This window comes from Pleurodeles waltl, chromosome 9, assembly GCF_031143425.1.
Source record: "Pleurodeles waltl isolate 20211129_DDA chromosome 9, aPleWal1.hap1.20221129, whole genome shotgun sequence".
NCBI lineage: Eukaryota > Metazoa > Chordata > Amphibia > Caudata > Salamandridae > Pleurodeles > Pleurodeles waltl.
In genome coordinates, this window is record NC_090448.1 from 504451564 (window position 1) to 504475004 (window position 23441).

Here is a 23441-nt window from a genome sequence, read left to right on the forward strand (position 1 = left end):
CATCATTTTACTGCAGTTAACTTAGAAAAGTCAGTCTGAGGTTTCATTTTAAATGCAGTTATTATTACATTAGAATTCCAAGATGGCGAAGATCCAATAACTGTACGAGAAACTATTTAATTTTTCATGCCTTGAGATTTTATAGCACCGAAGGATGCTTTTATGTCTGCTTCTATCGGGTGTTACTGAAAACTGAAACCACTAGAAAATATGTTTCTGATAGAAACTTCAGACTGCAGATTCCTCTCCCTTTTACGAATTTCCCAGGCATCAGACTGGATCCAGAAATTTTTGATCAGTACATTTGCGCACCTATAGGTGGTGCAGTGTGACTCTGCACTGACACAATATTGCTCAGGAAATGACGAGCACGGTCAATATAGATGCCACTCCACATGGTAACTTCAGTTCCTTTCTTTCCACACCACCAGATGCAGAGCTACCATTTGTCCGTTTAAGACACGTTTATCTCAAAAGTACACAGTGTGTAAGGAACATGTCACCTTCCAAGGCAACATGGTTTAAACTTTGTAAGAACTGTTATAAACAAATGTCTGTGATCGATCCTCATCATGTTTGCCTGTGGTTGAGTCACAACTGTAAGGCCTGCAGGGACTGTGTGTTGAAGAACCTGAATGCCATACGAGACCACGAGGTAAACCTATATGTCACAGAGTATTAGAAGACTCAGTGCCAAGGCTGGTACAAGACCAAGGGTTGGTGTCGGCCCCTTTCCAAATCCAGAAGTCAGTCCCAAGGTTTATCGTTGTCTTGCTGCAAATCTTTGGGTAAATCAAGAAAAGACATTCAAATCTAAGTAAGACTCTGCCCCATCCCACCACTCACGTACACCTGAGATGGCATGAGGGAATGCCATGTCTCTCTATCTTTTAACAACGTCAAACGACTTGGGAGCCCATCCTGCAACTTGTTCCGGCACAACTAGTGTTTGCGAGGCCATGCTCCGTCTCTTTGGAGTCCTTCCTACTCCTTCTGGTGCACATGTGGTCCCCCCGAAGCCACAGCTTTCCATCTGGGAAACCACCAGCAGTTTTGCCCTCTGCGCCATTAGGAGCCTCTGACACCATTGCTACTCCACCTGTTCTTTTGCCGACCTCACCTCTGGCTCAGCCAGCACGACGGTTCCCAGAATACCGATGTTGACTCCATTAATGCCAGTAGACTATTTGCATCCACTTGTGCTCTCCAAGTCGGTGCCGCTCCAACCTTGAAAGAGGCTGCACTCGGTACGTATTGAATCTCAACTTTATTTATCTAAGATGCTTAGCGTCCCACCAATGCATGGCAGAACTCATATACTACTTTCCTTGTTTGGGACTGATTCAGATAATAACTACAATGTGGGAGGTGAAATTGACCTCCATTGTAGTGGTCATGTAGAGGGCAGCAAAGGTCCTCGATTCCAGTTCCCCAGCTTAGAGGTCAATACTAATCTCCTGAACAGAGTCATCCAGCTGATGCTAACCAGTGCTGAACCCTGCTGCCCTTTTAATAAAGTACTCACCGGCATTAACCAGCAATTGGGACCTTTGCTAATTCTTGCTGTGGCCCTCTCAGTAAATTAGCCAGTCATGAGGCTTCACCAACCTGCCCCTTGCAACCCCACTTTTTTGCCTTGGGTCTCTTGAGAGCTTAGCGGCACAAGCTTCCACCTGTGGGGAAAATCCCATTACTTAACCAACTACTCCCTGGGATAGGGAGTCCACAAACGTGGAGACCTTTGGGAAGAGGGTATTTTCTTCCCCAAGTTTGGCCACACGTTCAGTCAATACCAGTTGCCTGCTGGGCTGCTATTCCCATGCTCTCTGGGATTCTGGTGATCAAATCCTCCCAGGTGTCGCAGAAGACCTTTACCCTTAACTAATCAGACCATACAGGATGGCTGTGATGGTGCCAAGTTTACAACCCATTGTGGTGTGGGTGCCTCAGATAGCATCGGCAGAGCCATTGGCACTAGAATGGCTGTTTATCGCCATGCCTGGTTACGATCAACAAGCTTTTTGGGCGATGTCCAGTCGTCTCTTATGGACATGTTCTTCAAGCAGATTCAACTCTGGAGAGCAGTTAAAAAAAAAAAGCAGGAGCACAGTGTTCACCTTGACCCCATCTGCTCCACCATGTTTACCGCATCAATCCTATCATTCTTTTTTTTTTTTTTTTTTTGCATCCTCGGTAGGTGTACCCCATACAGACAACCACATCAGCATCAGGAACGTGGTCAACTATTTCATGACTGAGGCTGTGGCACCCAGTGATCAGAGACAAGCGTGGCAGTCTGTCCACTGCCTGCCTTGGGGCCCCACCTGCCAAAACCCTTTAGTGTGCCCTTATTGGAGCACAGCCATCTGGTTGAAGGCAGAATCCAACTGCCCAGCCCGACCTGCCAAGCCAGGTTCTCCCCGAACCGGAGCACAAGCAAACCAGGACCAGCTTCGCCCTAGGTATGGGCTCATCAGTTGGGTACAGCCTGATTCCAGTGACACAATGGACGAAAAACGATGGATTGGGATACAGCCTGAGCAGTTACCAGTGGCTGAGATTAATTCAAGCATTCCTTCCATCACATTGTTGTTTTTGCATTTGATGCCCAAGTCTGGTGGGTTACGGGCTTACTGTGCCACTGGAACCGAGCTATACCTGGCTGAAGAGCCCTGACTAGGGCGAAACGGGTCTTAGGTTGCTTGCATTCTGGTTCAGGGAGGCCTTGGCCTAGCTGTTCGAGCTGTACTGTTCCCGTGAGGAGCAGGGTCAAGACTGATTTGCATATGGCTTGTTCCAAGCTGAGGTGGGAAGGTGGGCATAAACAATGGATTGGGATAGCTAGTGGCTGAGATTAATTCAGTCATTCCATCCATCACCTTGTTGTTTTTGTATTTAACTAAGAGTGTTTCTTTGTCAGAATTTGAGTTTGTAGCAACAGTACTTCCCAAGGCCCACCTTCCAGCACCTCAATTCTGTGTTGTTGTGACCAGCAAAAGACCAGTGTGACTAAAGGCTGGGAAAGGTTACAGGGTTGCTACTGTGGGGAAGACGATCTGGAACGAGAGGAGTGTATTCTAGTGAGTAATGAATAGAATACCTGATCAGAAATAAAAACTTTAGGTAATAAGAATCATTACCATAACATTGTGTATTGTGCTTGTTAGACTCTTTAATGCCAAGACATCCAAAAGAATAGGAATCAAAACGATAGACACTCTTATAGCTATCAAAATGAATATTTATAACCATAAAGGTTCAACATACTATAGCTATTTCATATTGCTTGCCCTTAGTCTTATCCCCAATGTTTGCAAGAATGTCTTTTCTGAGTTTCTTTCAATCATGAATTCTTTGGGCACAGTGTCTTTTTATCTTTTCACTGCAGGGTTCCTTCATCTTTTTTTCAGTAGTTTTCTCAGTGTGCTTTGTGCCTGGAATTCGGGCACGACTCAAAGTTGTATGATAAATGTGCCCTATTGCATTCGAAGGCGATTCAAGACAGGGAGGCAAAGTTGTAGGTCGGCAAACATTTGGGGGTGTTCTCGTAGATCATGCTCCCAAGTCACGGTTCTTGGCTTAAAATCATTCTTGTGACCGCTTGACTTTCTATTCGAAATCCTCAGTAATTCCAAGTCCTTCAATGGGACTCGCCCCCATGCTGCCACCCTCACTCCAAAGAGAGAGTCCTTCAAATCCCCTTTCGGTGCTGAAATAGCCAATAAACCCTTTAGTTTGTCCACAGGAACACATGCCTAGCCAGTGTGGGGCAGGATCCAGCAATTCCACCCAGGTTGACGATCCATCATTTAAAACAAATGAGTCTTGCAATTGTTCAGAAAAGGCTATGCCCTGCCTTTTCTGTCCTCCTCACCCAACATCGCTCTCATGCCTGAATGAATTTCCGAAGAGCCCTTGTTCATCCTGCTACACGATGTGTGCCTATTGCTCTCCATGGGTACCTTGAAGAGGGTACTAAACTGTGATAAATGCAGAAGTTGTTATTCCTGCTGCTTTGCCTGAAAAAAGACAGGGCCTCAAGCCTATTATAAGGAAATGGCTCTTTCTGCATTATCACCCTCAAAAGTTTGGACTGATGCATCTGGTTTTTAGACTCTGAGAGTACACTGAGGCCTACTAAACAGACGGCAGTGCTCTGACCGTTGAAAGTAAGTATTTGTTTAATTGGCTTATACCCAATTGGCATAAGTGTACTTACTTATAAGTCTCTAGTATATGGTACAAAGAGTGCCCGGGTCTGTAAGTTAGTGTCCTCCATGGGATGCAGCACTTATTGCGCCACCCCTAGTGTGACAAAATAAAACATGTCTCCCAGCCTGCTCTTGCAGACTGGTAGAGCAGTTTAAACTGCAACTGCTAACTAGACATTGCTGTTTAAACTAATGCCCAAGTCCGGACCTTCCTTCTTAATATGTATGTCACCTCTAATGTAGGCCTCTGGAGTCCTACGGCACAATGCTGTACATTGAAAAGTATAGCATGTATTTTTATATATTGTAACTGTAAAAACCCCAAATTGTTGTTTTTACTGTGGACAGGGTAGTAGCCCCAATGGCGAGTACAAGGTTAAATGCGGCCAACTCTGTTGTGCTGACCTCTGAATGGGACTACTGAAGTTGGTACCTCAAAGTATCAAATAAATAGTTATATTAAACTGGACTTGATGCCCAAGTTGAATGTAATTTAGCTTTTGAATAAAAGGACATCTTTAGAACGTTGCTATTGTGTTGCCAGAGTTTTCCGGTGGCCATTCACATATGCTGGTCACAAGACGACCTTCTGCCTTCCTTGGGAAGAGATGGGAACAATTACCAGGAAAGGACACAGCCGGGGCCTTCTGCTGAAAGAGGTGTTACTTCTCACTGGCAGGAAGCCACACAGGGTGGGAGCCCAAGATGCAAGCTTCAAAGGAAAAGCCGTCTTTAAAGAGGAAATGATGGGCACACACAAGAGGGGCTGCTCATTGGTTCTGATAGACAGTCTGGTGTTGGGGACAGAAAAGGGCAACAGTTGACAAACTAGTCCTCCCATGGGTGTGTATCCCTCAGGTAGCCACACCTCCTGGGTGGGCTACCAAGCTCCACACACCGGGTTCTGCCATTGTGGAAGTGGGAAAAATATTACATTCTGGGATAATTAGATGCCGCATTTTGCAGGAAGTCATCAGGCAGAAGGGGACCTGGCAGCCCATTGGATAGTATTCACTGAATCCCCGAGGGCAAAGTTTGAGCATAAAAGTGGCACCCATATCACTTCTGCACTGGAGAGAGGACAAAAGGAGGACTTCCCTGCTGCTTCCTGGATCCAGCATAGAGAGTTAACACCAAAGGTTGGAGTGCACTCGTTGATCCTTGAACAAGAGAGGTTGCAGATTTCCTGTTACAGCTCTAGGGCCACAAAAGCTGAAGAATCCACCTTGATAAGTTGGTAGCCACAATCACTTGATTACCACTGACCGCTGACACGCAGCCTGGGAGACCGAGACCTGATGATCAGATGTTGCACTTGAGTATGCTGGACCTGGGAGAGTCCATTGGGCAGGAGTTTGGTCACCCAAGATGGACACCAGCCTCAGTTAAAGGGAACCACTGGTTTCGCTGTAACAGGAGACCAGTAGACCAATGCCAACTGGTTTTTGGCTTGACTTCACTAGGACTTTGAGGGACATCAACCTCAGTGGGAAAGTGGTCCCACTGTGTTTGTGGACCAGTGGATGGCACCAGGAAGACATTGGTCAACCGGATCAGAATCCACAGCATCTTCACCGTCGTATATCCCTTGCATCAGTACCGCTCTATTGATGCATATGGCGGTTTGAATGTGGAGCTTGGAACTGGACTGGAGACTGCCTTTAGTGAAAGGTAACTGTCCTGCTGTGACTTGACTTGCTTCCTGCCGGAGTTGGTTGCTTAAAGCGCCCAAGAAGCAAAACCACCTTTACAAATGTTTTCAAAGTAATCACGAACCACAGTATTTGCCATTGCTTGTTTACATTTTGAGGGAAAAGCAGTGACATACAATTTGCTTAATAATGTATATCTCTGGAACCCTCCAGTTGATTCTGTTCATTTTGGTGTAAAAAAATTCATAAAAATACGACCTATATTTAGAAATTAGTGTTGGATTTCCTTTCTGTCATGCTTTTCTTCTTATTCAGTTGTTTTGATACTTCTAAATAATTTGCACTTGTTCCTTTGTTAAAGCCTGACTGCTCGAAGCCACAGCTACTTGGAGTCTAGCCAAGGTTTTGCAAAGTAATCTGACTGGACCCCAGACAGGTTTGTGAGTTTATTACATGGTGAAGTTGCATAACCATTCATAAAATAAATAACATTTTATCACATCTGTCTTGGACCTGAGACCCTTGAATATATATCTTCCTGCAGATGGAACAATGTAATTTGCTCATGATGGCTTCTTAGACCTGGCAGGGCTGTCTTTTACTCAACATCTTGCCAACCTCCTCCACTTTTCTGACCTCGTTTTCACTGATATTAGGACTCTGTGCACTTTACCATCACTAACCAGTGCTTGTGACCTCTCCCCTAAACATAGTGATATTGACTTATCCCAAATTGGTATATTTAATTTACTTATAAGTCTCTACTAAAGTGCACTACATGTGTCCAGGATCTGTAAATCAAATGCTACTTTTGGCCTGCAGCACTGATTATGCCAACCACTTAAGTAGCCCTTTAATCTTGTGTCAGACTTGCCACTACAGGGCATGCATGTGCGGTTTGACATTGCAGTGTCGACCTGGAGAAATAATCCTTTTGCCAGGACCAAACCTTCACTTTTTTTTACATATGTCACCCCTAAGGTAGGCCACAGATAACCCAGAGTGCAGGGTATGTACTTTTACGTGTTATATGTCCTGGTAGTGAAAAACTCCCAGAATCGTTTTTTACTATTGCAAGGCCTATCCCTCCCATAGGATAACATTGGGATTACCTTATTACATCTTATAAGTATAATACACAATCCGGGAGGGATAAACTTCTCAGGTTTGATATTCCTGCAGCCACAATATCAAATCCTAACTTATGGTGAAGTTGGATTTTAAATTGTAAAATGCTACTTTTAGAAAGTTGTCTTTTTCTTACTTTAGTCGTTTGGTGCCTGCTGCCTGTCTCTGATCGCTTGTCTGGGGTGGGTGACAGCTATACAACCTCACACAATGGGAGCTTAGGTGTAACTTGATTGGCCATCCTGACAGGATAGGAGGGATGTGCTGGCCACAGCCTCACTTACATCTCAATAGGGTATGTCCTCTTCCCACACAAAGGGCTGCATAATACTGAGTTTGGAGCCAGGGCAGAAAGGGCAGGACTTCTGTGCACTTAAGTGGTCTGTCTTTGAAGTCTCCCGCACTTCAAAGGCCTGGTGCAGATCTTTTTTTGTATTTTCACTGTTTCACTTCACTTTACGCACTGCCTCTAAAGTAAGCTTGACTGCTCTGGGCAAAGCAGTCCGAGGGAGAGCAGAGGTTAATTTAGGGTTTGCCTGTACCTTACCCTGGCTAGGATTATGGCAGCTACGTGACCAGGGCTCGTACACTATTCAACCAACAACTCAATTTCCAACATGGCTCATATCCTTACTGCTCTGGACCCGGAAGACTGGATCCATCCTTCAACTATAATAATAATATATATGATGCATCTCCACAGGCATTATGTGTGATTATAGGTAGGCCAGGAGTATATTCATTTTGCAGTGCTTCTTTTCTACCTCATTGGCAACCCTCAGGTTTTCACAAAAGAGATGGAGGTGGTAACTGTCCATCTCCGGAGATTGGGAATATCTATATTCTCAAACTTCAGCAACTGACTGCTGAAGGAGAGCTTGCCGCAGGCAGTTGTGGACCACCTCATGGACGATGACAGAACTCCTACATTTCTTTGAGGTTTACAGAAAACAAGACAGAGTGCCCCTTGATTCCATCACTGAGGCTTTCATTTATTGAGATGATCCTAGACACGGCGATTTCAAGGATTTCTTCTGCCACAATAGGTCTTAGACATTTAGGCTGTGATCCACATGTTTCAGGCTTACTCCAGTTGAAGGTGACTCTAAGGCTTCTTAGTCTCACAGCCTCGTTTATTCTCTTTGTCAATTATGCCAGCTGGCAGATGAACGCCCTTTAGTAGAACTTAAAGTCCCAGTGGGCCATACATTAAGGACGCTTTTCTGGCACTGTGCAGGTATCGAGGGATATGGCCCATGATCTGCAGTGGTAACTGGCAGATCAGTCTGTCCTGCTGCAGGCCGCTCTCTCTTCCCCCACCCAAAACTGACAATGCTGATGGCATGCTACTACTGTGATCACTTGGGGGAGGTGAAGCTCAAAGGCCTCTGGTCTCCTGTGGAGTGCCAACTTCACATTAGCATACTGGAGCTACAACCCATTCATCCGACCCTGAAAGCTTCCTTGCTGTCCACTGGGGAGGCTGGAGCAGATTCTCTCGGATAACACTGCCATGGCAGGATGGTTTGGCATCCTGGGTCATCTGCCAAGAGGCATTGTGTCTCTGGAGGTGGCTGGAGCACCAGGACATCTTCCTGATTGCCAACCACCTAACAGAGACCCTAAATGACAAAGCGGACAAACTGAGGTGATATCTGTCCGATCTTGAGTGGGGCCTACATCCCAAGGTCGTGCAGGACACCTTCGACCAGTAGGGAGAGCCCTGGCTAGATCTTTTCAGCACCAACTAATTACACAGTGTTGACAATCTTGCATATTGGTATTTTCACAAAAACATTCAATAGCGGCCGCATTCCGCTGGAATGAATCACCTTTCCTACCCAGAGTCCTGAAAGTCAGAGCAACCGGACCCAAGTCTTCTTAGTGGTCACGGATTGGGCTGGAATGGTGTAGTTCCTTGACCTCTTGAGCACGACTATCTGTCCTCCTATTAGGTTGCAAGCTTGGGAGGACCTTCTGTTTCAGCAGCAGGGCAGGGACCTCTGTCAAGCTGAATCTCCACAACTTACACCTCCATACGTGGAGATTGAGGGCTGAAGTGGTTGACATAATCATCACAACCACACACCCTTCCACAAAATGTGTCTACTATGGGTCGTAGGAAAGAAAGTTTGTAGCCCTGTGTGATTCTTGGAACAATGACCCCTACCAGGGGAAGCTGTCTGTCTTTTTGTTTATTTTGTCTGCAGCCTTCTTTTGGCCTTTTTACATTGTCGGAACAACTGTCCTTGTTTAAATCACCTGTTGTGATGAGATTTACTAAAAGTTTGACTCACACTGATACTGCAAAATTTGTTCATATAGGAAAAAAAGAGAAAATAATTTTCGAATGTACTGTGTGATAAAGAACGTTTTATTGTAGACTGAATTAGGCAATGCGCATAATAAAAGTGGCGGTGCAGTAACGACAGGAGAAGTTGAATAAATATGCCAGACCCTCAACAATGAGAGGTTTTTTTTTTTTTTTTTTGTCAGTTAAGAATTATTATTGAGCTGCTGCGATGCAGTATTTACCTACTGACAGGTACGAACTGTCACAACTTCAGATATTTAAAGTATATTTAGATGGTTGAAGCTTGATATATTATTTGGCAAAGTGCTAGTAATCACTTCAAGGTGCATGTACGCCATTGAGGGAAAAGCTAACCTTTTTTTTAACCCCTTCGTTGCCAGGCCATTTCCCCTCCTGTGCTGAGCCTTTTTTTTGGCTATTTGGGAGAGTTCGCACGTAGGCCCTCATAACTTTTTCTTCACATAAGCTACCCATGCCAAATTTGCGTTCTTTTTTTCCAACATCTTAGGGATTCTAGATGCACCCAGACTTTGTGGGTTCCCCTGAAAGAGACCAAGAAATTAGCCAAAATGCAGCGAAATGTTCGTTTAAAAAAAAAAAAAGAAAAAAAAAAAGGGGGGGGGTGGGAAGGGCAGCAGAAGAAGGCTTGTGTTTTTTTTTTTCCCCCCTGAAAGTGACATCAACAGAGGGTTTGCGGTGGTAAAATCACCATCTTCCCAGCTTTCAGGAACAGGCAGACGTGAATTAGAAAACCCAATTTTTCAACACAATTTTGACATTTTACTGGGACATACCCCATTTTTACTATTTTTTGTGCTTTCAGCCTCCGTGAGAAACCAGTGCTGGATCCCAGAAAGCCAAACATTTCTGAAACGTAGACAAAATTCTAAATTCAGCAAGGGGACATTTGTGTAGATCCTACAAGTGTTTTCTACAGAAAATAACAGCTGAAATAAAAGAATATTGAAATTGAGGTGAAAAAAACAGCAATTTTTCTCCACGTTTTACTCTGTATCGTTCTCCTGCGACGTCAGATTTTTTTAAAGCAATATACCGTTAGGTCTGCTGGACTCTTCTGGTTGCGGGGATATATAGGGCTTGTAGGTTCATCAAGAACCCTAGGTACCCAGAGCCAATAAATGAGCTGCGCCTTCCAATGGTTTTTCATTCTATACCGGGTATACAGCAATTAATTTGCTGAAATATAAAAATTGAAAAATAGGTATCAAGAAACCTTTATATTTCCAAAATGGCCCCAAGCTAAGGTGTTGAGAAGCAGTGGTTATTTGCACATCTCTGAATTCCGGTGTGCCCATACTAGCATGTGAATTACAGAGCATTTCTCAAATAGACGTCTTTCATACACACTGTCTTACATTTGGAAGGAGCAAATGTAGAGAAAGACAAAGGCCAATAACACTTGTTTTGCTATTCTGTGTTCCCCTATATCTCCCGATAAAAATGGTACCTCACTAGGTAGGCCTAATGCTCGCGACAGGAAATACAAAATGGACACATCACATTTTTACATTGAAATCTGTCATGTTCTTTGCAAAGTGCCTAGCTGTAGATTTTGGCTTCTAGCTCAACCGGCACCTAGGGAAACCTAGCAAACCTGCTCACTTTTTAAAACAAGACACCTAGGGGAATCTAAGGTGGGGTGACTTGTGGGGCTCTGACCAGGTTCTGTTACCCAGAATCCTTTGCAAACCTCAAAATTTGGCCAAAAAAAACACTTTTTCCTCTCATTTCGGTGACAGAAAATTCTAGAATCTGAGAGGAGCCACAAATTTCACCCAGTGATCCCCCCCCCCCCCCCCCCCCCCCCCACGTCTCCCGATAAAAATGGCCCCTCACTTTTGTGGGTAGGCCTACTCCCCGCAAAACGGAAATGCCCCAAAACACTATCTGGACACATCAAAATTATCAATACAAAACTACCTGTTTTTGTGGGGGGCACCTGCTTTTTTGGTCCTGGGCTCAGCAGCCATCTAGGGAAACCCACCAAACCCAGACATTTCTGAAAAATAGACACCCCAGGGAGTCCAGGACCTTGCTCAGTCTTCTGATGTTATACTGTACTACAAAGCTGGGAGGACGTTTAGAAGGGATTCTCCAGTGTATACCATTTTGAATATGCATAAACCCAGATAATTAGGGAAATGTAAATTTATGGTGAACATTTGTTTCATTATAGGAATTCAGGCCAGTACAAATCTGTTATGTTACTTTATGTTATGCAGATTTATAGACTGCACTATCACCTGGCAGGGCATCCTGGCGCTAGACAAGTGTGAGTATGACCACACTTAGGACCTAGAGGGATTTATTTAAAAAATAAAAATAAAATCAGTCTTCAGCTTCTTGTGCAATTCAAGAAGTGAGGAGGAGTCTCTTATGTCTAGTGGCAGGTTGTTCCACGCTCTAGGAGGGATGCAGAATAAGGCTTGATTGCCTGATCTGGTTTTCCATATGCATGGGATTTCTGCAAGTAGGAGTCCGGATGATCTGAGGTGTTGGAAGATTTGTGAAAGCAGATGGGATAATGGAAGTATGCTGGACCGGTGTTGTGTATGTATTGCCTCAAAACTGGGTGGTGCATTTGAATTGTGATTGCTTATGAATAGGGAGCCAGTGGAGCGCCTTCAGTTGTGCTGTGATGTGAGTGTAGCGTGGGAAGCGAAGTGTGATTCTGGAAGCAGAGTTCTGAATGGTCTGCAGCCTTCTGGTGAGTTTTTGTTGGTCGTGTCGTACAGGGTGTTACCCATAGTCCAGCTTGCTTGTGCCAGGATTTTTGTGTGGTGGTTTTCTGGGTGCTGATCGGGAACAATTTGGAAATCTCAGGGTATGGACGCATGAGACAGTAACAGCGTTATCTTGGGAGGTCATGCCAAGTTTGTTGTCTATGGTGATCCTAAGGTTCTTGGCGTTGCTGGTAGGAGTGGGTGTTGGTCCTAGCTCTATTGGCCATCAGGATGCGTATCATAGTGATGTGCTCTTCCCGAAGATCACAAGTTCAGTCTTGTTGGTGTTCAGCTTTAGGCAGTTGGTCTTCATCCAGTGGGCAATATCAGTTATGCTGGCATTGAACTCGATCTGTGTACTGGGCGTCTTGTCAGTGATGGAGAGAGTTGCTTGCGTGTCATTGGTGTAGGAGAGGACATTGGTGTGAGAGCGGATGATGCTGGCTAGAGGGATCATGTATGGGCTGAAGAAGGTCAGGCTCAGGGAGGACCCTACAGGAACTCCGCAGATGAGTTTACCAGCATCCGGGTCCCACGTGTCCGGAGAGGCCGTGGTCCGCGCAGGCCAGGGCGGTCGGGGGAGTGTGGGCACCGCCGAGATGAACCCTCTGTGGGACTCATCTGTCGGTGCGCACGGCCTGGGATGCCCCTGCCGTCTCCGCCTCTCCTCACGCTGCCTGGCTGGGCAAATTGCAGATATTCCTTTCATCAGGAGGAGGGGACCTCTTGCTCTGGACACCGCTGGGGGTGAGGGCGCTGTCAGACCCCAGGCGCCCCCCTCCTTTACATCTACCTCAACCCCTGTAACGGGGAACACCGGGACTGCCAACTGATCTCATGGATCGGAGATCAGGGCATAGGCAGGGATGAGGTAGGGAATCGGTGGCACTCATTGAGCCACAGCTTATCTTACACACATCCTGGAGATCCCTACCGCCATTTCGCCCACGCACGGGCCTCTGCCGGAGTGGGTGCCGCTGCTGCTCTTTGCTCCTGCTGCCTTTGCCCCTTACGGTGTTGGCCAGGTACCGGAGCTATCGGCCCTCACCCTACATCTATTGCTTTGGTACTTCAGCTTGTCAAACTCACTGCATCTGGGCCATCCCTCTGCCGATACCGGAACCTACTGGGCCCGCGGACCCCCTGGCCCTGCGCCCCTCGGATTGTGTGCACACTCCGCTCAGCCATTTGGCCCAGTCATATTAACAACTTAATCAGTGGATTACTCACCCCTTTTGATGCTGCCCTGATCTTTCTCTACATTATACTGCTGTGGGCAATACCCGCTCTTGGCTCAACTTGTTCTACTACTTTGTGGTGTCATTCTACTGTGCCAGTATCCCTTTCATTACCTGGCATTATATTCACCCTTACCCCCCTTATCTCTCTGGCCATACCTCACGGAAACAAATAGAGCGTGCGCAAACCTGGTTGAGCGCTCTTGCCTGGTGCTAGCCTGACACCTGGACATCCGGATGGGTAAGACGTGACCCGCCAGGACACCCGCGATGCTTGTGGAGATGTCGGGGATGCCACCTGGGGGTCTGGACTCGACCGCCCAGGCATTGCGCCAGTTGGAGACCACCCTGCTAGGCCACACCTCACAGTTTGAGAAGGTGTTACAGGCCATCTTGGACACCTAAACCACTCTTGAAACGAAGATTGATGCCGTCACTCTAGATGTCAACCTACTACGAAGGGATCACCATGCATTGGTGGAGAGAGTGGCGGAGGCGGAGAGTGACATAGCACAGCTGTCCCCAGATGTGATGTCCCTCCAGGAGCAAATGACACACTTATCCACGGAGGTGGACGAACTTAGACGCAGAGCTGAAGATGCGGAAGGAAGATCGAGGCGCAATAATATACGCCTGTTGGATTTTCCTGAGGGAGTTGAGGGCCCCAGCGTGGAATTATTCTTGAAAGGATGGCTAACGGACACCATTCTACAGAACAACGTGCCGAAATTCTTCTCGATCGAACGGGCTCACAGAGTACCAGGCAGACTTTCACCACCGGGTGCCCATCCCCGCCCATTGATCGCCCGCTTCCTTAACTACAGAGACAGAGATCTAGTACTCCAGCTTTTCCGCAAGGAGGGCCCGCAAAAATTCGAGAACACATCAATATCTGCCTATCCGGATTTCACTGCTGAAGTCCAAAGACGTTGTAACTCCTTCTACTCAGCAAAACAACATTAAATATGCCCTCCTCTTCCCTGTGAAATTACGGATACAGGATGGCTCTGCGGTACATGTTTTCACTTCCTCGGAGGACGTCTGGACCTGGCTTCATGCTAAGGGGCTTGCCCAGCCCGTCTGGCAGGGGAGCCCGGATGGGGCCTGGGCACCCCTAAAGGGAAACGCGATCGCCGGGCTTGCTCTGGGGACAAGCCTACCAAGGCGCAGTCGGAGGAAGAGCGCACCCGCCTACTGCGCGAAGCCACGCAATTTGTCTCCAGTCCTTACTTGGCCCTGAACGCTCTGCCTGAAACCGATGCCAAAACTAACCAGACTGACTCCTTGGACGCTGGGGACTCTCATCGGGGCCCGTCACTCACTCCGCTGTCGGCGGACGGCATTTGATCCACATGTTCCGTGCTACCACTAGCTCCATGGAGAAAAAAAAACAAGTTACTCTTTCACCACTTTGGTCCTCCTCATCCGCAGTATGATATGCCGGGCTGGTGTGCTGCTGCTCGTGATTATTGGCCATACAACTGTCATGACTGGTACGGGATCCGAGGCGGTAGTGGCCTGAGCTGTGGCTTGGGTGGTCGGGGGCAAGACCTCTGCAATCTGAAACTCACACACCGCACCCCGTTCCATATGGACCAGTTTCTTCTTATGCACGCCTACGGGCCTAGTTTTCTGTTTGCGTGTAGTTATTATGCATTGTGTTTCGTTTCCTCCCCCACTCTGCTGGGGATTTTCTTTTTTGTGTTCTCATCGGTTTGTTCTGACAGTGTCACAACTGGTGGTCAGGGGAGGGGTGTGGGGCTCCTCCAGCGTTCCTGCTCCGAAACTCATGTCTGGGGGAAGGTCTTTGTCCCTTCCATAGTGATACCCAAGGTTAACACCGCCACTTACCTGGCACGTACTGTGTCGGATCGCTGCCCCCTACAGGTGGTTCTGGATTGGGGCCGTCCGAGGGCTCAGATGCCCACATGGTGCTTGCAACCAGATGCCCTGATGGATCCTCCCTTTCGGGCGGACCTACCTCAATGCCTGACCACTTATTTCTCACAAAATCAAAACACGACCTCACATAGGGCAACGGAGTGGGATGCACATAAAGTGGTGATACAGGGTCACTGTAGGGCTCCAACCAGGGAATTGTCGGAGCTAGAGACCAAACTACGCACGGAAGAAGTCGCTGTGGCTAGAGGCGAGAAAGCGTCGAGCACATTTATATCCTTACGAGCAGACCGCAGGGAAGCAGACGACAGATTGTGCAAACATGATTACCGACATTACACTACATGCCAGTACGCGGAAGGCGATGGAGCAGGCCGATTGGTGGCATGGCTGGCCCGCGATAATCTCCAGCCTATTGGAGTGATTTGCTTGAATACTGGTGAAATAGTGAACACTCAAGGGGCGATTAATAAAGCTTTTTAAACCTCAATTGTACACTATACGCTCCTCCCCCTCCAGGGGAACGTGTGACTGACTTTCTGGACTCCCTACAGTTCCACTGCCTGTCCCCGGAACAGGCGGACACACTAAATGGACCTATCGAGGTGGAAGAGATCCGCCTTGCGATATCTCAACTGTCCCGAGGCAGGGCTCCCGGCTCAGATGGTCTCCCACTTGAGTATTGTGCATCGTTAGCACCCCACCTCTTGCAACCCCTACTTCAGGTTTACAACGAGGCGCAGTCCTGCGGCATACTACCTGCCTCAATGCGGGAAGCCCTCATAGCGGTACTCCTGAAACCTGGCCGTGATCCCCTGGACGTCCATTCGTATTGTCCTCTTTCATTGCTAAATACAGACTGCAAAATACTGGGGAAAAGTTTGGCCAACCGGCTTCTCCCGTATATCTCTCATTTAATTCATGAGGATCAATCCGGTTTTATACCTGGCAGGAATACCAGGAGATTGATCCGTATACTGCAGCGCACCAATCCACTCCCACATGCAACAAAGTTGCCGTGTCACTAGACATAGAAAAAGCGTTTGATACGCTGAGTTGGGACTTTCTTTTTCAATCATTCGTTGCAATGGGGCTCGGTGCAAGATTTATAACATGGATCAAGATCCTTCACTCTAATCCGTTGGCCCACGTCAAGATGGGGCAAATTATCTCAGATCCATTCCCCATCTCCAGGTGCACCAGACAGGGATGCCCCTTGTCCCCTTTGTTGTTTGCCATAGCTATGGAGCCCTTGGCCGTTCACCTTAGACAACAAGCACAATGTTTGGGTATCCCAGAGCTACATACATTTCATATAATCTCCTTGTATGCGGATGACGCTCTGATTTATTTGCGCGATCACACAACGTCCAGGTGTCAGGTACTGGAGACCTTGGACTTCTATGCAGACCTTTCCGGCCTGCAGGTAAATAAGATTAAATCCTGTATTTTCCCCCTATCTCCAGTGCCCTCGGAACTCCAGTCGGCATTGCTGAATTATCAACTGCCATGGTGTCATACCACCTTTAAATACTTGGGCATACAGATGTACCATTCTTTCGAGGACCTTAGGGAGGACAATTTGGACTGAGCCCCTCGCTCCGTTAAGGGCTCTCTGCCCTTCTGGGGAGCACTCCCCCTGTCCCCTATGGGCAGGGTTTCTATCACTAAGATGATCATCCTACTTTGTCTACTCTACTACTGTGCAGCGCTCCCGCTTGTTTTACCATGCGCATTCTTTAAGTCACTACAGGGCATTTTGATGGACTTTGTATGGGGTAAAGACAGATGCCGAGCGGCCTCGTCTACGATTCAACACCCACAGATTGGGGGCGGACTGGGTGTTCCCAACTTTGAAACGTATTATGCTGCAGCCCAGCTGCAGTGGTCAGCAGATTGGCTGGGTGATCATTTTTCAGGTGAAAAATCGGTCCTTCTCAGTGCCTTGGTTCCAACACCATTGCTGACCTGGCTGTCAGACAAATCCTCCTCTCCTCTGCACGGCAATATTGTATTAACTACTGCGAAGTCGGGCTGGCTACGCTATGTCCATGGCAGGGGACCCTGCATACCATACTCCCCCATGTACCTCTTGACACTTCTACCTGAAGCACAGTCCTTGCTGGCGCACCATAATATTTCCCAGTGAAAGGCTGCGGGCCTTATCACGACTGGAGACTTTTACTCTGAGGGAACACTACTAACATTCGACGAACTATTGTCCCACACAAAGATACCAGTCGGCAACTTTTTAGCATACTGCGCTATAAGACACCTTCATATCTCGTGGGGCATGGGAGACGTTGAACCTCCTACGTTGCAGAACCTCACTCTACTCCTTTCATTGGGCTGAGCTGGGATAGTGGTGTCACAATTGTACTCCGTGCTACTACTGGAGTAGGTGTGGTGGGGGAAGGGGTCTGATGGAAGCCCTTAGCGGAAGGGCCTCTTGCTGGCGACTTTTCTTCTGGGCTGATGGCCATGTGATTAGCATTGCCCTTGAATGAGTGAAAATGTAAACAGTGAAGATTAAATAAAGGTATATGGTAACACAAGATGCAGACTTGCTCATAGCTCAGTTCTTTTTGGTTTGGCTGGGAAGTTTTAAAGATTATTTAATGCTAAGGAAATTAGTGATAAAACCTGATAAACATCTGTGTTTGTAAGCTCAAGTGGGAGTAATTTGAACACTAACTGATTAAAATACTGGTTTAGAGCAAGACCATGAGTAGTTTAAACATTAATAGTAAGCCACTGGAAGGATCACTAACCAAGGAATGGGAATAGGATAATACATTGGATAATTGTCGATACATTTATGAATTTGTTACATTGAAAGAATCAGCTGGGAGATCTATTTATTCAGTTTTAGAGACTATTTGGGAATCTTACGACAATGTATCCAGACAAATGTGTGGGATTTTCTAAATTTTGCATTTATTAAGTAATTTTAGGACATAAAGGCACTGTAACTGCACTTTTTAATTGAGCTGCTATTGTGTTTATTTTTGACAATGGTAAATGTAATGTATATTCTATAAGTGGATTTATGATTTCCTCTACAGACAATAAACATATATTTATAAAATGGGTTCCAAATGTGACACAGATGTTATTAAGTTAAGTCTCTTTTTCTATTTCCCCACTAAACAGGACGTGATTGCTGGATTTCTGTATGCTATTCTCATCATGGTTGTCTTCCATCCTGCATTAGAACTGATTGACAACTTCAACCTAACGTATAAGTACGCACCAATAATTATCATTGGTCTGCATTTGGCCATGGGTATATTTTCTTTCACTCTTGACACCTGGAGCACTTCACGTGGTGATACAGCTCAGATTCTGGGCAGCGGGGCTGGAATTGCATGTGGATCTCACGTTAATTACATGTTGGGACTAATGATTGATCCATCACCAGATCAACTGCCTTTTAATCCTGTTCCTATTACGCTGACTCTCTTTGCAAAAGTCATACTTAAGTTTATAATTGGAGTAATCCTACTGCTCTTGATAAGAGGTATCATGAAAAAGGCTACAATCCCTCTGGCCTGCAAAATCTTCAACATACCATGTGACGATATTCGGAGGGCAAGGCAACATATGGAGGTGGAGCTTCCTTATCGATATATCACCTATGGAATGGTTGGGTTTAGTGTTGTTTTTCTAGTACCTTTCTTTTTTACTCTAATTGGTCTGTAAAAAGGCAAATGCACAGTCCAAAGGATAGAACTGATAACCACTCAAGTTGGTGCACATTTTGAATTAAGGAAGATTTTGGAGGCCTTCTTTTAACATGCTCCACATTAATTACAGGTTACTGGGCAAGAAACCACTATTATGCAATTGCTTGTTTTGTTCCCAACTTCCTCCAGACGATTTACATGGCAAATCTTTGCACTGGATCGAACAAGCAGTAATGTCCACTTATAAAATTCATATTTCTTTGCACTTGTGATCTAGAAAGCAGGCTTTGGTTCAAGGTATGACCAGAAATGCTACTTGCTGCAGGTACTGTAACAGCTTAATGATTGTGCCTTTATGTTGCTTAACTAACGGATGCCATACAAACTGTGATCTGTAATAGGACTACAGAGTTTTAAAAAAAATGGCAAATTGTATTTTTATATGTATTTGGTTATTAGTTGTTTCTGTTACTTGCTTCATGTCCATATTTATAGATGCAAAGTATGCAGCTTGGTGAACAGCATGCAGTATTCGTAGCAGTTATGTGCAGATTTAAATTTCCTAAACCAAGATGCCATATAAAAGCAACATGCAAAATCGAACCATGGGAGTGTAAATTGCAGATTACTTGCTTTTGGATTGGAAACCACATTACTCACACCCAGTTTAAATCTCGAATTTCCTGAAGAAAAGTTACATGTCCATTATTTTTCCTATTTCGTTTTGTTTCTTGTTAAAGAGTTCATCAGAAAATATACATTTCATAGAGAAAGAATGTCTCTTTAAATCTCTGCAGAGCAGTTTTATTTGAGCTGCATTACAGTTCACTTTACATATAAACCACATTCAGTGCACGGTACATGTTTACTCATAACAACAACTTTGTGTCTACGTTCAAAAGGTTATGTTCAGGGAGGAGGGCACGGGCAGACTTTGAAGAGTATTATCTAAAGGTATCTTGGGCTTACGTTAAAAGAAGCAATGCCATTGTAAGGCATCACGGGTTGGGTGTTTGAAGGTTTGTATGTCACAAGTTGCTAAAGTGCAATATGTTTCAAAGTTACGATGCTGGCTTATCCAGAAGAAAAACTACAGTACTTAATGGGTTTTGGGTAGCCTAGTTCTATAATAGACTCTAAACAAAGGGTTGTTGCTTGCCTCATTCTTGCTACTCACTACTTTTAGTGTACTTGTAAAATGGAAAAGTCTCATGACTGATGTGCAATAATGCTTTTCAGCAAATATTTTGTAAGCCCACAAGATCCCTTTCATCGAAGATGGAACTCATTTCTGCCCTTAAATTATCACAGTAAAGACGCTGTGATTACTTTTTCTGTTCCCCCTTACTAGGAACAGAAGACATAAGTTCACAAACATTCGCCAATAGCAAGATCTGCAAAGATCCTGCTGCAAGGAAAATATTTTTTGGGGTCTTATAATTGTTCCACAAGCCTGTCTAATGGTACTAGCACATACAAATATATGAATAATTTACCAGAGCAAATTAGTACTCCTTTCTCTGAAACGCTTTAACATTTTTTAAAGTCTTTTTGTGCAGTAAAATTAACATTTCAGTAGACATTAACATGGAGGTCACAACATCCTAGTTGATTTTTGTTTTGTTCTTTGAATGTTGTTCTAATCACAGTGGTTTTACTGTATGTCCTTGGTTACAGTTGCACCACCTAACGTGTTTACTTTAAATGTACATAAAGAATTAAAGTGAAATCTGAATGACAGATTTGGGCTGTGTAGGGCTAATGGTAGTCATATGAAGTCTGCTTTTCAAAGTTAGGTACTTACTCCTATTTTAGTTAGTCACTTTTCTGTGTTAAAAACAAGAGCTTTGAACTGTGGAGAGCTTTGTTTTATGCATAAAGCATATGCTTTTCCACTGGATAGAGTCTTCCTCACGACTGGACATACTAGTACTTTTGCAGTTTCTATACTTTTAATCTTTCTCTCTTCTGGACCGTACTCCACAGCCAGGTCCTTTCTTAATTTTCAGTGCATTTTTATAAATAAAGTGTCACCAGACTGCTTTTTGTTTTTGTTTAGCTCATTATTTTACAGAGGTTCAGCTGCTCTCCCCTTGCATGTTTATCAAATTGTGGTTGCAACGTTAAGTTTCTCTTTGTATTCAAGAGTTGTGCATTATTACACTACTTACATGCGTTTGTTTTGCAGGCTCCCAAGAGACCAAATCCACCTTTCCAATGTATAATTTCCATTAGTTTCATCAGTAAATTAATCAGTCATTATTCCATTATCAAGATATCTCCTTATGCATTTTATAGTCCTTGAACTTCTTCGTCATATTATATAGTCAATATTAATTGAGAGCATTAATTCATAGTAATATTGAAAACGTTGGCTTGGCTGGGGAATCGGATTGGGTCAGAGTATAATAATTTTTCAAAGACACAGTGAAACAATTCCAAACCTCGCTTGATCCGTCGCAGTTGTCGCCTGCAACGACTGAACAACATTAGACCCCCACCCCCTGCTCGCACCACCATTCATCTCCTAGTGGTCTAAATAATTACAAGACTGGTTGGTGAAAAAGCCAATTCATTGATAATCACCAGAATAGGTAAAATCGAAGATACAACCCAAAGAGAAATATTTTGGAAATGTTAAACGCACTTATAGGAGATATGTAAAGGGTAAATAAAAAGAAGACTTTAAATAATTAATTTGTAATTTTCATTTTGTAATGTCAGTGTCAACTGAGATATATTGAAAAAACTGCATTCTTGCAAAAACAGATTCTTGATAATTTGCAGTTAATAAGAATTACAAACAAAAGCAATGCTAAGGTCAGTCTTTCAAAGGAGCATCACAAAACCGTGGAATTAGTCATATTTTATGCAGTAGATGATGTGTAGAAAAAAGTATAGTGAAAGAGTACAGAGCTACACATGCTGGAGGGTATGCTGTAAATGTAATAACAGAGAAGATTATTTAAGTTAAACGTAAGAGTCTGTACAATACATGTTTGCTTGGACAAATTGTTGTTTCCTACGTCAAAGTACTATAAAAAGCACAAATAGATACTTGCATTTTCTCACTAAATCAATTCATCATTATTCAAACTACAGAATTTGTATGGTGGATTCAGGGTCACCAGAGGCTATAAAAATGAATTTGTGTATATAGTGTAATAATGAACAATTGTGAATTGAAAATAAAGTGATGTGGGAAACAGTGTGATGAACACGGGGAAAGTTTTTGAACTCCTTCATAAAGCACAAGAAGGAAAAACACAGAAAAGTAGTACAGCAACTATCAAGATGCTTGGCTGTAGATAGAGTGAGAGAATATAAATACAGAAAATAAGCACTCAATTTGCGAAAGTTGATCTGGGATGCTTTGTTGTGACATAAACATTCCTTTTTTTGAAGTGTTTGAATTTTGTTTATTTTCAAAGCTGAGCTAACGTGTTTCACTTGGACTTGATGGTTGTCTGTCAGAGGAAGTGTAAGATAAACCACTTATGATTAATTTGAAATGTTGTTTGCATATATACTAATGCATTCAGATAGAGTAACCCAGCTTCGTGTGCATCGACTCCACCTAAAATTTGTCAGAGAATGAGGAAGGTCCTTTGCAAGTGTAAATCTTTTACCATTTATACTTGGAAAAATGACAGGAATTATGTTGCCAAAACTAAAATTGCCAGATGGTTCTATGATTTTGTATTGTGGGCAGTTCAGTGGCAAAAAAGGTTTTGGGTAGAGCTTGTACTTAAAGGACATGGATGCGAAAGTTTTCATTTTGTGCTCTACTGTGTGTTGGAAGTACAATTTACACATTGTTCTAAATGGAGCATTAATGATGTGCGCAGATATGAAGTCTACTACTATCTTGCCACAACTTTGTCCAGTTTTGTAGTACCTGGTTTTAAGAGCTTGACAGAAATGAAAACTAGCCAGTGTTTTTATTAGTCAAAAGAGTTGGACATCCTCGTCTGCAGACTTGCTGCTGTGAGAGCTGTACTAACTTTATATTACCGTGGTAGAAGGATCCCAAATATAATCTTTTTTTATTTATGTGTATTTAAAAAGAAATAACAGTACAAACATGCGTAAAATACATGGATAAATTAAATACACGCTTGATGATATTCCTGCTAATCTAGAAGCATCGGTTTAACCACTTAGTCCATCCACTGCGTGATGGCCACCTGTGGGTGTCAGCTTGAGAAGTTTGGGGTATTTGACTGGCGATAGCACCCTTGAGTGGTTCTGGAGCAAGCTTGCTTTAAGCTGTTTTCAGCATCTTATGAAACGACATACAGCGCCTCAATAGTAAATGTTAAGATAGGAAATGGACTGGTGTGCACATTCAGTAACGCAGTACAGTCTACACCACATTATGCAAGCCATGTCATTAGTTTACAGAATAAAAGATTTAAGGTGCGTTTACGAGACAATGTTTTACCTTCATTGAAGGAAGATAGCAGCTGTATTGCAGGGTACGTTCTTTACTCAGTAGTGCAGTTGCTTTTATAGGAGCGTCAAACAAACTACTTGAATTTGTAATGACCCTCTTCTGTGCATTATCAC

At 44.4% G+C, this 23441-nt stretch overlaps 1 protein-coding gene across 1 annotated transcript in view; it reads left to right on the forward strand.

Annotated features, from left to right (window-relative positions):
• SGPP1 (sphingosine-1-phosphate phosphatase 1) overlaps positions 1-22090 on the forward strand; it is an 88013-nt gene extending 65923 nt beyond the window's left edge. Inside the window, exon 3 of the mRNA XM_069207363.1 lies at positions 18340-22090. Coding sequence (XP_069063464.1) covers positions 18340-18888 — 549 coding nt within the window. The 3' untranslated portion in view covers positions 18889-22090. The remainder of the gene's footprint in view (positions 1-18339) is intronic.
• Positions 22091-23441: the final 1351 nt, after the last annotated feature.